At 41.6% G+C, this 13,315-nt stretch overlaps 1 protein-coding gene across 1 annotated transcript; it reads left to right on the top strand.

Annotated features, from left to right (window-relative positions):
- Positions 1–2,844: 2,844 nt before the first annotated feature.
- LOC124281184 (sodium-dependent glucose transporter 1A-like) lies at positions 2,845–12,959 on the top strand. Its single transcript, XM_046717214.1, has 4 exons — positions 2,845–2,934; positions 9,192–9,320; positions 9,951–10,242; positions 11,781–12,959. Exons 2-4 carry the CDS (start codon positions 9,198–9,200, stop codon positions 12,857–12,859), a joined length of 1,494 nt encoding a protein of 497 aa, XP_046573170.1. The 5' UTR covers positions 2,845–2,934; positions 9,192–9,197; the 3' UTR covers positions 12,860–12,959.
- The last annotated feature ends 356 nt before the right edge of the window (positions 12,960–13,315 follow it).

Below are 13,315 nucleotides of genomic sequence, written 5' to 3'. Positions count from 1 at the left end.
GTGCACCATCACAGTTAGCACACTTGTAATTTTTGTCACAGTCAGAGCCGTCATGGTGATCACCACAACGGTGACATACAACGGTGTTTCGGCATGATTGTGACCCGTGTCCAAATTGCTGACATTTGTAACACCGGAGTGGATTGGGGATATACACATCCACTCCAATGTTAAAATAACCTGCTTTAATCGTCTGCGGGAGAGATGAACGAGTAAACGTCAATAAATAGGTGTTTGTTTTTGTAATGATTCCTTCTTTTTTAATTGTGAATCGTTTAACAGCTGACACACCCTGATCTTCTAGCTCTGCTGCAATGTCCTCCTCTGACATATCAGAGAGACAACGAGCTCTATCTCTGATAATACCACGGCAAGAGTTTAGTGTCCCGTGCACAGACACAGCAACCTCAATATTGGCAAAGGTCTTGACTGACAAAATATTGAGAGATTGCTGTTTCTGTGCACACTCCACAAGAAGCGAGCCACTATGGAGACGAGTAACATTTTTTACTTCTCCACAGATGCCGGAGATAGCCTTGGAAATAGCAAACGGGTTTAACTTGATGGGGAGAAAATCTGCAGCTTCAATTACAAGGAATCGAGCCCAAGAGTCACTGTTAGAAGAAGTGTGTCCAGAAGAGAGATCTAAATCTTCTAAACGTCTTTTCTTTTCATTTCGAGATGAACCAAAAGCTTGAAGTGCCATGATGAAAGGAAATAGATTCGGCACCCCTGCTCCCCACCCACCATGGAGTGTCAACAAGGACGGTGTCAATATGCACCGGATATCCAAAATGCTGACACCAGGGATACAGGGATGGTATACGCCAGAGACAACAACACAAATAGCTGCATTTGTCTACCAATTCCATGCACGACTGGTTCGGCCCAAGACAAGAAATTAGAGACATACATCATTTGGAGGTCATTATCACCAGATTGGCCCATGAGCCACCGCCTTCTGGCATAGGACTCTAGGCAAATGTAAATAATAATACAATTTTCAAAGGCAACATTCAATATCAACATTATATAAATGTACATGAATATAAATTTGAATGTTGTCCATGCACAGGGCATGGCGTGACCAGCCGATTGGTAGAACCGGGCCAGTTCTACCACCCGTCTAGGTGAAGTGAGGGCCGAAGTGGTGTGTTGGGCAAAGGGAACACGGTTCCAGGATCCTATTGCCCTCAACCACCAGACTCCCGTCCTCCACCGACACAGGGGCGCAACCCACGGCAAACAGGTTGGTGGACCAAATATCCCCCCGGGTCCACAACGGGGGTTCGAAGAGCTCTTGGCGTTACCCAGCACCCACCACGAGGAGGTGGCTCTTCACGGGTGCCTCAACTTGACTAACACAAGCAAATGTAGGGCCACAAATATCCCCCATCTGCCGGGACTTGTGTTGATGTTACACACAAGACGTTTAATGGTTAGCTTGTCCGTTGTCAACGAGGGCGATGGAGACGCCACTGATCCGCCATAACATGACTGAGTTCTGTCTAGAAGAAACGTTTGCGGATCGCGCTGGGGAAGAGGTTTAGTTTTCTCGAAGCATACGGAAAGTACCGAGGCCTTGCGAATGATCACTTTTGAAAGAACGTCGCTGATTGCACAACTAAATCTGATTGCCTCCAATCACGAGTCTTGAACGCTCACACCATGAAAGGGCCGTATTAGAACAGAGGTTACGTAGGAAGATATGACAGGAGTAACCTCTGTGGGAAGAGAATGTTCGAGTTTATAAACGGTTGAAGTCTTTTGAGTCGGCCTATTTTGGCCCGAGTAGTTAATACATTGGTAGGTTCAAACATACACCCCTGAAACAAAATTTAAGCATCTCCGGTAATTCTGCTAGCATCATTGGTGTGCACGCACAGTACATTGGTAAAGCTGCATGTTTGTTTGTTTTCTGTAATATTATGTTCGGAATACAAGAAAAACAAAAAAGACCGTTGCATTCAAAGTTTTAATAATGGATATTAATACACAGAATAAGAATTCCGGTTACCTGTTACAAGTATGGAGAGAGGACAAGACAGCATGGCGAGTATGTGATGAGACGAAAACGTCCAAGTGTAACCTTGGAACGTTGGACAATCAATATTTACTGTACCCTGCACGTACTTAAATAACTGCATGTACCCTAAGTCGCTTTAACAACATAGGTCTGATAGCGGTCTACATATTCATAATAATATATAATGGCAATTTATATACCGTTTTTTCCACAAACTTGTGCATGCTAAACGCGCTAACACCTTATCATCCGGGATAACTCAAACTACCTGTGAGGCGCTAGAAGGTTAATAGTCACATGATTTAATCCACCGGGTACCCATTTTCTGCTGGGTGAACAGAGGCAATTTTTAACAAACCCACTTGTCTGAGGTGAGACCACATATATCACATCTGTTTCGTTGAGGGGCAGGACTGAAGTGAAGCTGCCAAACACGGTCACCTATCCAAAACCTGTCCGCACTCAACGTTGCCTAACCTCAACTGAATTGTGACATGAGCTCTATGCACAGGGGGCGGTGGGGTAGCCTAGTGGTTAAAGCGTTCGCTCGTCACGCCGACGACCCGGGTTCGATTCCCCACATGGGTACAAAGTGTGAAGCTCATTTCTGGTGTCCCCCGCCGTGATATTGCTGGAATATTGCTAAAAACGGCTTAGAATAATATTCACTCACTCACTCACTCACTCTATGCACAGGACCACACACCGCCATTTAGTGTTGCTGCTTAACATTTTTCTAGGTGTATACATTTTCACCTGTGCAAGTCACATGCTGGTCTCGCACCGTTCAGTTAATCTTATCTTATAACACCTGATAGGACGACCCAAACTCAACATTAGGCAAACCCCACGGACCTATCGTACATTGGAAAAAACATAGCTATCTTGGATAATTTGTACATTAAAAGGTAAGACGTTTTTTACATTAATCAACCACCACCAAAGTGACTACACGGCACAAACTCTACATTTGATCTTGAGCAATGGTTTGACGGAGTCATACACGTGTTCCGCAAAATGACGTCTTGCGTTACTTGTGACTTCCTCCAACTTACTGAGGTGACTGACTGACTGAGTTTAACGCCGCTTTTTGGCAATATTCCAGCAACATCACGGCGGGGGACACCACAAATGGGCTTCACACAATGTACCCATTGCGGGGATTCGAACCCGGGTCTTCGGCGTGACGAGCCAACGCTTTAACCACAAGGCTACCCCACAATTTATACCCACATGATAATCAAACCCAGGTATTCAGAGCGACAAGACAATGGTTCAGTAAGTCCCGTCAAATGTAGACCACCTTCGTGGTGTAGTGGTTAGAGCGTCCGCCCGGGGATCGGAAGGTCCCGGGTTCGATCCCCGACCGCGTCATACCAAAAGACGTTAAAATATGGTACGTGTTGGTCCCTGCCTGGCGCTGGGCATTAATGGGTTCAACAAGGACTGGTCAGCTCGGAGTCAGTATAATTTGTCTGAGTGGGGTATTCATGCTTCACTGCGGCATGGTATCTCAGTGGGCAAGCACTATAAAACCAGCTTAAGTCTGGGCTAGTACAAGCAGCCGCACATACACACATACACACGCATGCACGTCGTCATATGAGCGAAATATTCTCAAGCACGACGTAAAACCCAATTTCACCTCACCTCACCTCAACTCACCCGGCAAATGTAGCGGAATGTGAGTGTCTCCGATATCCAGGCAAGGTGCCGACCCGGAAAGTAGTCTAATCGTAATCATATCGGCACAAGTATACTCGGTGAATTAAACAGGGCAGCTGGCTCCATTGCTATAAATAAGTAGTACACAAAAGACGTAGTGCTGTGTCCAGTCAAGACAGCTGCTGACCCAGTTCGATTTACAGGTAACAGACAAAAACATGGTCGGTCACATGTCGCAGTTTTTGTGGGAGCTAAGCGTACTTTAATAATCTGATTATGATAGGTTTTTCGAAGGGTTTCTATACAATGTATTTCGAGTATTACATCCAATGATCGAGAAAAACAAAAGCGACTTTGAGCATACATGTATGTATGTATGTATGTATGTATGTATGTATGTATGTATGTATGTATGTATGTATGTATGTATGTATGTATGTACGATGTATGTATGTATGTATGTATGTGGCTGCATGTGTGTGTATATGTGTGTGTATGCATGCATGTATGTGAAGTCCCCTTGCTGCACTGGTTCCGCTCATCTGAATAATGTCATGCTATCCACGGTTTATTATAGAGAAAAATCAACAATAACTTAAAGTCCGGGGTTCAAACCTATACACAGATGGGATGTGTGGCCACGTTGCCCGGTCAACGCTGTCGTGTGATGCAAAGCCGCATTCAAGTTTAGTTCCATGAAATATCACAAAATGGACCTACCGGTTCAGTCTGATATTTAGTCATCGTCACTATATGTTATGTACATATACACTCTTCAAAAAAAGAAACGCAAAACCCAAATATCAATGAAAATTTGGTGTTATTCAAGGACGTGTAGATCAGCGGAAAACAAAAATACATGAATGAAATTTTGTGGAGCAATGCATTGCTATCTTGTCCATATTTCATGAGAATAACAGTCATCACAGTCATTACTGCTGTCCACCAGGTGGTGTTGAAGTCAGTACCTCGTATGACCACCTCCAGCTGCTACCACTGCCCGACACCTCCTGGGTACAGATCGAATCAGTCGTTGGATGTTTTGTTGTGGAATCCTTCTCCATTCCTCCTGCAGCATGTGGAACAACTGTTGAAGATTCTGTGGTGGAATACGACGTCGACGTACCCGTCTATCGATCTGATCCCAAAGGTGTTCGATTGGGTTTAGATCCGGGGATCTGGAGGGCCTGGGGAGGGTATTGATGTTGTTATTGGCCAGGTAGTCCACGGTGGCACGTGCTGTGTGGGGCCTGGCGTTGTCCTGTTGGAAGAGCTGCCGTTGACGGTCAACAAAGTGAAGGAGGTGCGGACGGAGAATCTGGTCGATGTATCGATTGGCCGTCAGATTGCCTTGGACAAGCACAAGTTCCGATCTGCGGGTGTATGAGATCCCTCCCCACACCATAACACTCCCTCCACCGAATCTGTCCACCTGTCTGATGCAGTTAGGAGCAAAACGTTCATGACGTCGTCTGTAGACACGTTCTCTACCATCATGTCGCCTGAGGAGATAACGGGATTCATCGCTAAACCATATGCGCCTCCAGTTTGCCAGGTTCCATGGCAGCACCGTGTTACACCATCTCACTCGTCGACGTCGATGTAGTCGTGTCAATGAGGGGGCAACTTTTGGACGTTTGGCACGTATTCCTACTGCTCGGAGACGGTTCCTGATTGTCTGATCGGACACTCTTCGGGCTCCAAACTGTTCTTGTGCTGTGTCCCGGGCAGTACGATGGCGGTCACGTAGGTGGGTTACCCGGATGTACCGATCTTGGGCAGGTGTGTTGACTCTAGGTCTTCCTGATCTTGGACGGTCATTTGTCGATTTTGTTTGACGAAATCAATCCCACAATCGAGTTATTCTGCTGGGATGAACGTTGAAGATCCTTGCCACCTCACTCTTTGATTCGCCAGCTTGCAATCGTCCACTTGCCTGATTTCGATCGGCAGCGTTGAGACGTCCCATTTTCGTGTACACTACTTGCAAAGATTGTGGATGAAATTGTGAGATTCATTTGGGTCTTTTATAGTCACATGCTGTACGCATGCTTTGCATGTGAGAAACAATCATTGTGCCCGATATTCGTGCTGCATGACATCCACGCACATCATGACAATCCTGATTGATAAAACCGTTCAAAATCATTTTTGGTTGCGTTTGGTCAAGCATGATCTTCTAAAACATTCCAGAAACAATGTGCAACCCTAAAAAAATGTTTGAGTTTACATATGTGTACAACATTGTAAGTAGCATTCTTGAATTTCATTTTGCGTTTCTTTTTTTGAAGAGTGTATATGGTTATATCGACGATTTCTCCACTAACTTGGGGGAACCAACTGCAAACTTTATGCAAATGAATTGCACGAGGATCATGCATCAAATTGCTGAAAAGCATGTGCAAATATTGTGCATGTGAACATTGTGCAAGAAAGTGGCTATATTTACACTAGTGAGTCTAAACCTTTGGTGAGAAGTATTAAAATCCAGATTTGAATTCCCCACTATGTCAGTCAGGTTGCGAGAAAAGGGAGGAGGAGAGGGGAGGCGGGCGAAAGTTTCATTCATGGCTGGCTGGGAGAATGACCCTATTTGATGCTGACATCACGATGCTGAAGATTATGATTTCAGAAATAAGTAAAATTTGAAATTTCATCTATGCAAATCAAGTAATCTCTTTGAACAACAAAATATGCGGCGAAACGGTTTTTGGACATTTACTATAAGGCACATGTTTGTTCTAGAAGTAACTTCCAAGGTTAACCTTTGACATCGCGAGGCACCCACAGTCGTTACACTCCCGTCACTCATGGCCAGATAAAATCTACACCGCTGAGGCCTAGCCAATCGGACATTAACTGGAAACCCATGGTTTATTTGATTTTGAAGTTCGCACCCCGGCCTTTAACAGAAGCCACGTCTAACAAGTTTTGGTAATCTTGAATTAACCACTGATCGTGTGTTGCGACTACCCGGGCCTCAGACAGGTCACTGTGGATAAGAACTTGTTCATAATGTAGCTTCCAGCCTGTTAGTGTCTGTGATGTTCAATATTCCACACAAGATATTATATCGCTGTTATACATTTCTATGGTAATTAATTACACATGTGTAATAAAACGCGTGTAGTGCTAACAGCTGAAGAGATGGTGTAAATCCGGCTAGGGTCCATGCAGGAAGCAAATGTACTGTAAGTCCCATGGTCCCTACTATAGTGATCTACCTTCAGTTGTTGGCGATCTATAGCCTATTTTTATGATGCATTGTCATCTAGAGTTAAATTTTTTTAGTGTTCATTACTAGTTTTAAATTGAAATCTGTCATAAACTAGTTGTTTTACTGTCTTTCGTTGACAGGGTTTTATAATTTACCTTTATATATTATGAACTTATAACTTGCAACATATGTTATATTTGGGATTACACTTTCTCAGTAAAGTACACCTTCTAGTACTTTGTGGGGGTTGAGTCCCATTCGGGATTCGAACCCACACCCTCATAGTATGGCAACAAATCGCCAGCACACAAAGTCACATTGACATTGATTTTACACATTGACTGTAACATAAACAAACGAATTGATCGGTAAGCAATGTGAGTGAGTGAGTTAAATGTTTAACGTTCCCATCGGCAATATTTTAGCCATATCGTGACTAGAACAATATAATTTTTATCAACATTAAAATCAATAGCTTGAGAACATAAAAATTTCTGTCATCGAAGGACAGTAAAACTACTGGAGTATAACAGCTCTTAATTTAAAACTACTACGCTATCATAAAAACGATTTCACTATAAACAACGATACAATATATAAACGGGCTATACATCACCAGCAACGGAAGGCTGATCACCATACTAGGGACCATGGGGACTTACAGTACTTTGGCTACCTGCATGGACGATAAGCAATGCTCAGGTGAAATCATTTATTATATTTTGTGTCAAAAGTAAAATAATGCAATGCATATCACAATAAAATGGGCAATTAACGCATTATCAAAACCACGTCATCATTACCGATGCAACATTCATGATGTCAAGCCCTGAAACCCGTATTTTGTCATCATAGAGATGCTTTCTCATTTTACTTCTTAAACAAACGTCTATTTTGTTAGTGATCAATATTGAAAAGTCAGTGGATTGATAGGACTCCCCAATCGTTTCTTGAAGTACACATTCATAGCCATAGCATAAAGCTAGTGTGCATCTTTTACGAATCAGTTTTAGTATTTGTCTTTGGGTATTAACGTTTCGAAAAAGAACCAATTCTTTCAAGTTCATTTTTACGTTTTATCATGTTTACATTAATCATCACAGTCTAAAGCAATCTGCTTACCTTGTTTTCATCGCTAAATGGCTGTAATATTGCCGATGCGATGTAAAATTTTAACTCTCTCACTCACTAAAATAATCTACATGACTACAAGACAGTAAGTCATATTGTATAATGTGTTGTATCATATTGTAATCCCTACAAAATACATCCACACATAGTTTTGTCTGCACTCATGCACCAGTACATCTCCCTATCACAATTACCCGTGTGTATTTTCTATTTAATCCCAGTACATGCACGATTAACAGCCTGCGCCCAATCGAGGAATGTATAGCAGGCCGTGTTTAATTCTGATGACGTTTTGTCATTAATATCCACTGTCTGTATTGTTAGCTTCTAGTTGTAATTGTGTTAAACCGCATGGAGGCATCGCTAAAAATGAAATATGTGCATTGATGGAAGAGGTTATTGGAAAGTCATGTGTGATCAAACAATAATGCTTAGATAAACACTGCCACAGCTTGCACTGCCAATGGAAGAGTACTTTTACATATTTCACAATGCTTTATTGAATCCCAATGATTTTGATTACAGAAGTTGTACAATCTACTGGCTGTATTACGATTCTGAAAGGTGTCTTCAAAACACATAAATGAACAAATTCAAAGGTTTGATACACTTCTTGTATATATTTCCATGAAGCTACAACAAAAATAGCCGACATATATATTCAACTATAAGCATCGCCATAATGAACTTTTAACTGATTGATGACACAATTCAAAAACAAATGCAAAACGTTTTGAGACACAACACTGGGTCTTGCATGTCTGTTGTGGGAAAATCGTCACAAAAGCTTCTATGGTCATATTCATTTTTTTTAATAATATGAAAAAAACACGAATATCCTCGTTCATAAATATTAATATTGATTTGATGTCAGTAAGTATAATGTGCATCAGAGGGAAATACCTGCGGAAGGAGTCGACTACGGTTCTGACTTTATCATGACAATATCTATACGAGTATTCATCACTATCAGCTAAAAAAAAGGAATTTGCAATGGTACCCAAGATGATCTCCGGTAACTTGGGAAGCAATTGTCAGCATGCTTACCTCCCTTTCTCCCTCATTTCTTCTACCTCAACTGAGCCATTCGGTTCTCCTGAAATCTGCGTACAAGTGTACACGTAACGTTTAAGATTGCTTTCATCGATTCAGTTTGTCATGGGGCCTGAAACCGCCAGACCAACACCGGAAACAGTTCACTTCCGGCAACAATTACAAGATCCCAAGAACCGCCGGAAGTTCATCCACACATCGATATTTTACTTTTCGTTCATAGCACTGGTGAGTCTCGTATATGTCCATGTTTTAAAATTTCAATTTTATTAATCTTAAATTTAATATTTTTATTATTGAAATATTGCCGATGTAACGATACATATGGCAAATGTACTGTAAGTCCCCATGGTCCCTAGTATGGTGATCTACCTTCAGTTGTTGGCAGTCTATAACCCGTTTTCATATAGTTAAAATGTTTTAAATTTAATTACTAGTTTTTTAATTTACATCTGTCATAAACTAGTTGTTATACTTCGCTGACAGGTTTTTATAATTATATTTATCAAAAATATATAACTTGATATAGTCACAATATGGCTGAAATACTGCCGATGTGACTCATTTTAACTCACTCACTACGATACATGTAAACTCACTCGATCACCAATGTTTTTGAATGTATGTGATACCTGCAGTCAGCTTGAAAACGGTAACGACAAACACTTCCACACATTTTACTGAAATGCTCAAGAAGATGCAATCGAATCCTCCTCGGTCTTACACACAGAACATGACCATCATTGAAATTTACTCTGCATACATGAAAGTCTGGCTTAAAATCCCTAAATTTACCGACGCACAAATGCAAATTCTCAAATCGTCCAGAATGCCTCATTATTCATTTTTTGTTCACAGGGTATTTGCCGTGCCCAACATGGCCCAGCATTCTTGGACCTGGCGCAGATCACTGGTAGCAATGTAGAGGAGGCATCGGTCTTCTATACGTCCCTTGCGGTAGGGGGACTTGTGGGCTCAGTCATCATGGGTGTCCTCCTTGAGAAATTCCCCAAACACAGGCAAGCCCTTCTGGCCAGTTCGTGCCTCCTGACCGCTGCTAGTGCCTGCGTTATACCATGGAGTAGAAACTACATCCTGACCATATGTCTTTGTGGTGTTAATGGGATATTAACAAGTGCCTTTGATTCAGGTATGCAGTACAATTATTATGATTCGAATAAATAACTGGAAAATAGCAGTTGTACTTGCTGGATAGCAGTTGTACTTGCTGGACGAAAGGGTGTAAATGCAATGTTATTGCCAATAACACGATAACATTATGTAGAGGCTTAACACCGAATAGTGTTATTGACAAAACGTCTACAAAGTAACAGGCTACACAGTGACTCTGGTGGTCGGGTTGTGTAAGAATCAATCAAAATGCAAATATCGGTTGTGAACGCCATTTACATTGAGTTTAGACAACAGAGACGTAATGACACAGAACAGATGATGACTAAGCCGGGGGTGGTGGGTGGGTTAACATTACTGCCTGGTTGGTTCTGATCCTGTCATAGATGTTTACCGTCTGATCCTAGCTATGTTCATGTGGAAGTGGTCTGCAGAAAGAGCCGTGTCTCAAAATGTATGCTTTTGGTGCGAGCGTGCAGTTATCCAACCCGGTTACACAAATCAAACCACTTAAATTGACATTAACAATGATGATTTGTGTTTACCAATGTGTTGGCCATACAATTACACTTCCATCCCCAAACTGCCGATATGGCTGAAAAATTGCCACAAAACCCTTCCCATATCCATACGAAATCTCTGCTAAAAAACATTTGACAGTACAGTTCCGACTATATTATGAGCATGTATTTGTGTGTTTAAAGCAACACTCAGCAATATTTCAGTTGTATGACGGCGGTATGTAAATAATTGATGTAACCCAAATGATACAGCGTTTGACATAATGGGATACGATGACACAGTATGTGGTTCTGAATCACAACCAAACAACGATGATACTAGGTGCCCTCCTTCTCAACCGGTGTCATTCGTCATACACATATAAAGGCTAATCAATTGTTCAACTGAAAATAGTTCTGGACTAATGGTACAAAAGTTAATATTTGTCACTGAAAAGTCCTTAGATGTCTACCATAACACACAAGTGTCGTTCTGACATTCTCCTGGGTCCATGTACAGCCTTGAACGGCCTTCGCAGCTGACAAGATTAAACATGGACTCACTTGTGAAAATGTTCTGTCCAGTTCATGCTTTCTGATCCTCAAATGATGTCCGCACCTGTGTCTGAGGGAGACAGCAAAGTATGGCGTATGGCTGAACATAGGGGCTGGAAACAATCAAACTGTTTTTCGTGTTTATGCTAACATACATCCAAATTTGTCCGCCATGCATGAATGTTCTCATGTAAAATTGTGATTCAAGACAATCAGGTTAAGGGGATATGTCGATGAATATGTATTGAAAGAAAAATTATTTGATTTCAGAATAAATAATATTTCCCAATTATTTCATAACTATAGATCACACTGGTCTCGTACAACGGAAGGTTAAGTAGTGAGGACAGCTACTGAATACCTGTAATTGTATAAAGTATATGCATATAATTTAGATTAATATTTGCTTTATCTTAGTTTTCAATCTGGTCGACAGTTTACACATTGGGTTGCTCATATATTCAGAATAAATTATCTATTGCAAATTTGTATTGTTTTTCAGGTGGAAATGTTGACATGCTGAGCACATGGGGCGTGGAAGGCAAGCTGTTTATACAGATTCTACACTTCTTCTTTGCCATCGGCACCATCCTAGCACCCCTTATCGTGGAACCCTTCTTGGCTGAAAGGAAGACATTCAATGGAACACTCTGTGGCATCTATGACATATCAAAGTCTTTTAACTACAGCGACGGACCCATAACCGGCAACTCAACTGCAAACAACATCCTTCTCCCTGAGAGTTGTGTCCCTTCTGAAAGTCAGATCCAGTATGCATACATGATAGCAGCTTCATTCGGTTTTCTGGCTGGAATCATGATAACTGCAGAATGTTGTTTCAGTCCCCCAGACACGAAAGGTAAAACAAGAAATGAAAACAATCGTAATCCTCGAGTGCTTCCCAAATGGCTGCAAGTGCTTATTCTTGGTAATGTTGGACTCTTCTATTTCTTCAACTGTTCCTCCATCAGTGTCATCGTCGGTTATATGATGGCGTATTTTGTAAAGGATCTTGGATGGAGCAAGGAAAAGACTGCCAATTTGGCGTCAGTCTTTTGGGCGGGTTATGCTGCCTCACGCTTGCTCTGTGTGATACTAGATCGCATCCTAACACCTCGTCAGCTGTTATATATTTCTAATGGTCTAAGTGTGTTGTCTTTAGGTGGTCTCTGGCTCAGCATTATTCACGAGTCTGAGGCGGGGATCTGGATCTGCCTGGTACTTTCGTCAATAGGAATGTCATCCATTTTCCCAACTGGACTTTTATATCTTGAAAATGATGTAATGAAGGTGTCCGGAATGGTGACATCAGTCATCTGGGTGGCAGGAAACTTTCAAGGAGTTGTGAACCCTTTGTTGATAGGTTACCTATTCCAGATGGTATCCTACAAATGGTACATCTACCTTAGTTTCATTGAGGCTATATTGGCTTTTGTGTTTTTCCTGTCCACTGTTCTGATTGTAAAAACACTTTTGGAGAAGTATGGCTCTCTTGAGGTGCAAAGTTCAGGCGATGAGAAGATCACGGAGGAGGCATTTATTGAGGAGAATGAAAGAACAAAGAATAACAAGCATGTCTGAATAGTTAGACTTACATTGTAAAGATACATAATTATGCTTTGAGGTAAAGAGTGTGCCCATGGCACATATAAACAAAGGAATAAAATTACTTTAAACACTGTTATGTTGTAAATATTTGAAAGAGTGATGCTTTACAAACACATAAAGCAGCTCTTGAACAGTACATCGTGGCTTCCGCATGCCAATGAAAAGAAGGACAAGGAGAAACAGCTATTGGATATTTGAAACAATGATGAATGGATTAGTTCGGACAAAGTAACGATTATAGTCAGGGTAGATTGAACTGCTGATCTTCAGATGGTGATGTTCTTAATGAACACAGCTAATCCTTGTGGTATGGACTATTTGACCAGTCATTGTATCTCATTCTGAATATCAACAGGAGTGAGTGAGTACGGTTTTATGCCGCTTCTAGCAATGTCTTAGCAATATCACGCCAAAAATAGGCTTCACACA

Source organism: Haliotis rubra, unplaced genomic scaffold (assembly GCF_003918875.1).
Source record: "Haliotis rubra isolate DU_JTF1 unplaced genomic scaffold, ASM391887v1 Scf28, whole genome shotgun sequence".
Classification (NCBI taxonomy): Eukaryota; Metazoa; Mollusca; class Gastropoda; order Lepetellida; family Haliotidae; genus Haliotis; species Haliotis rubra.
This window is presented reverse-complemented; position numbering and strand designations above follow the sequence as displayed.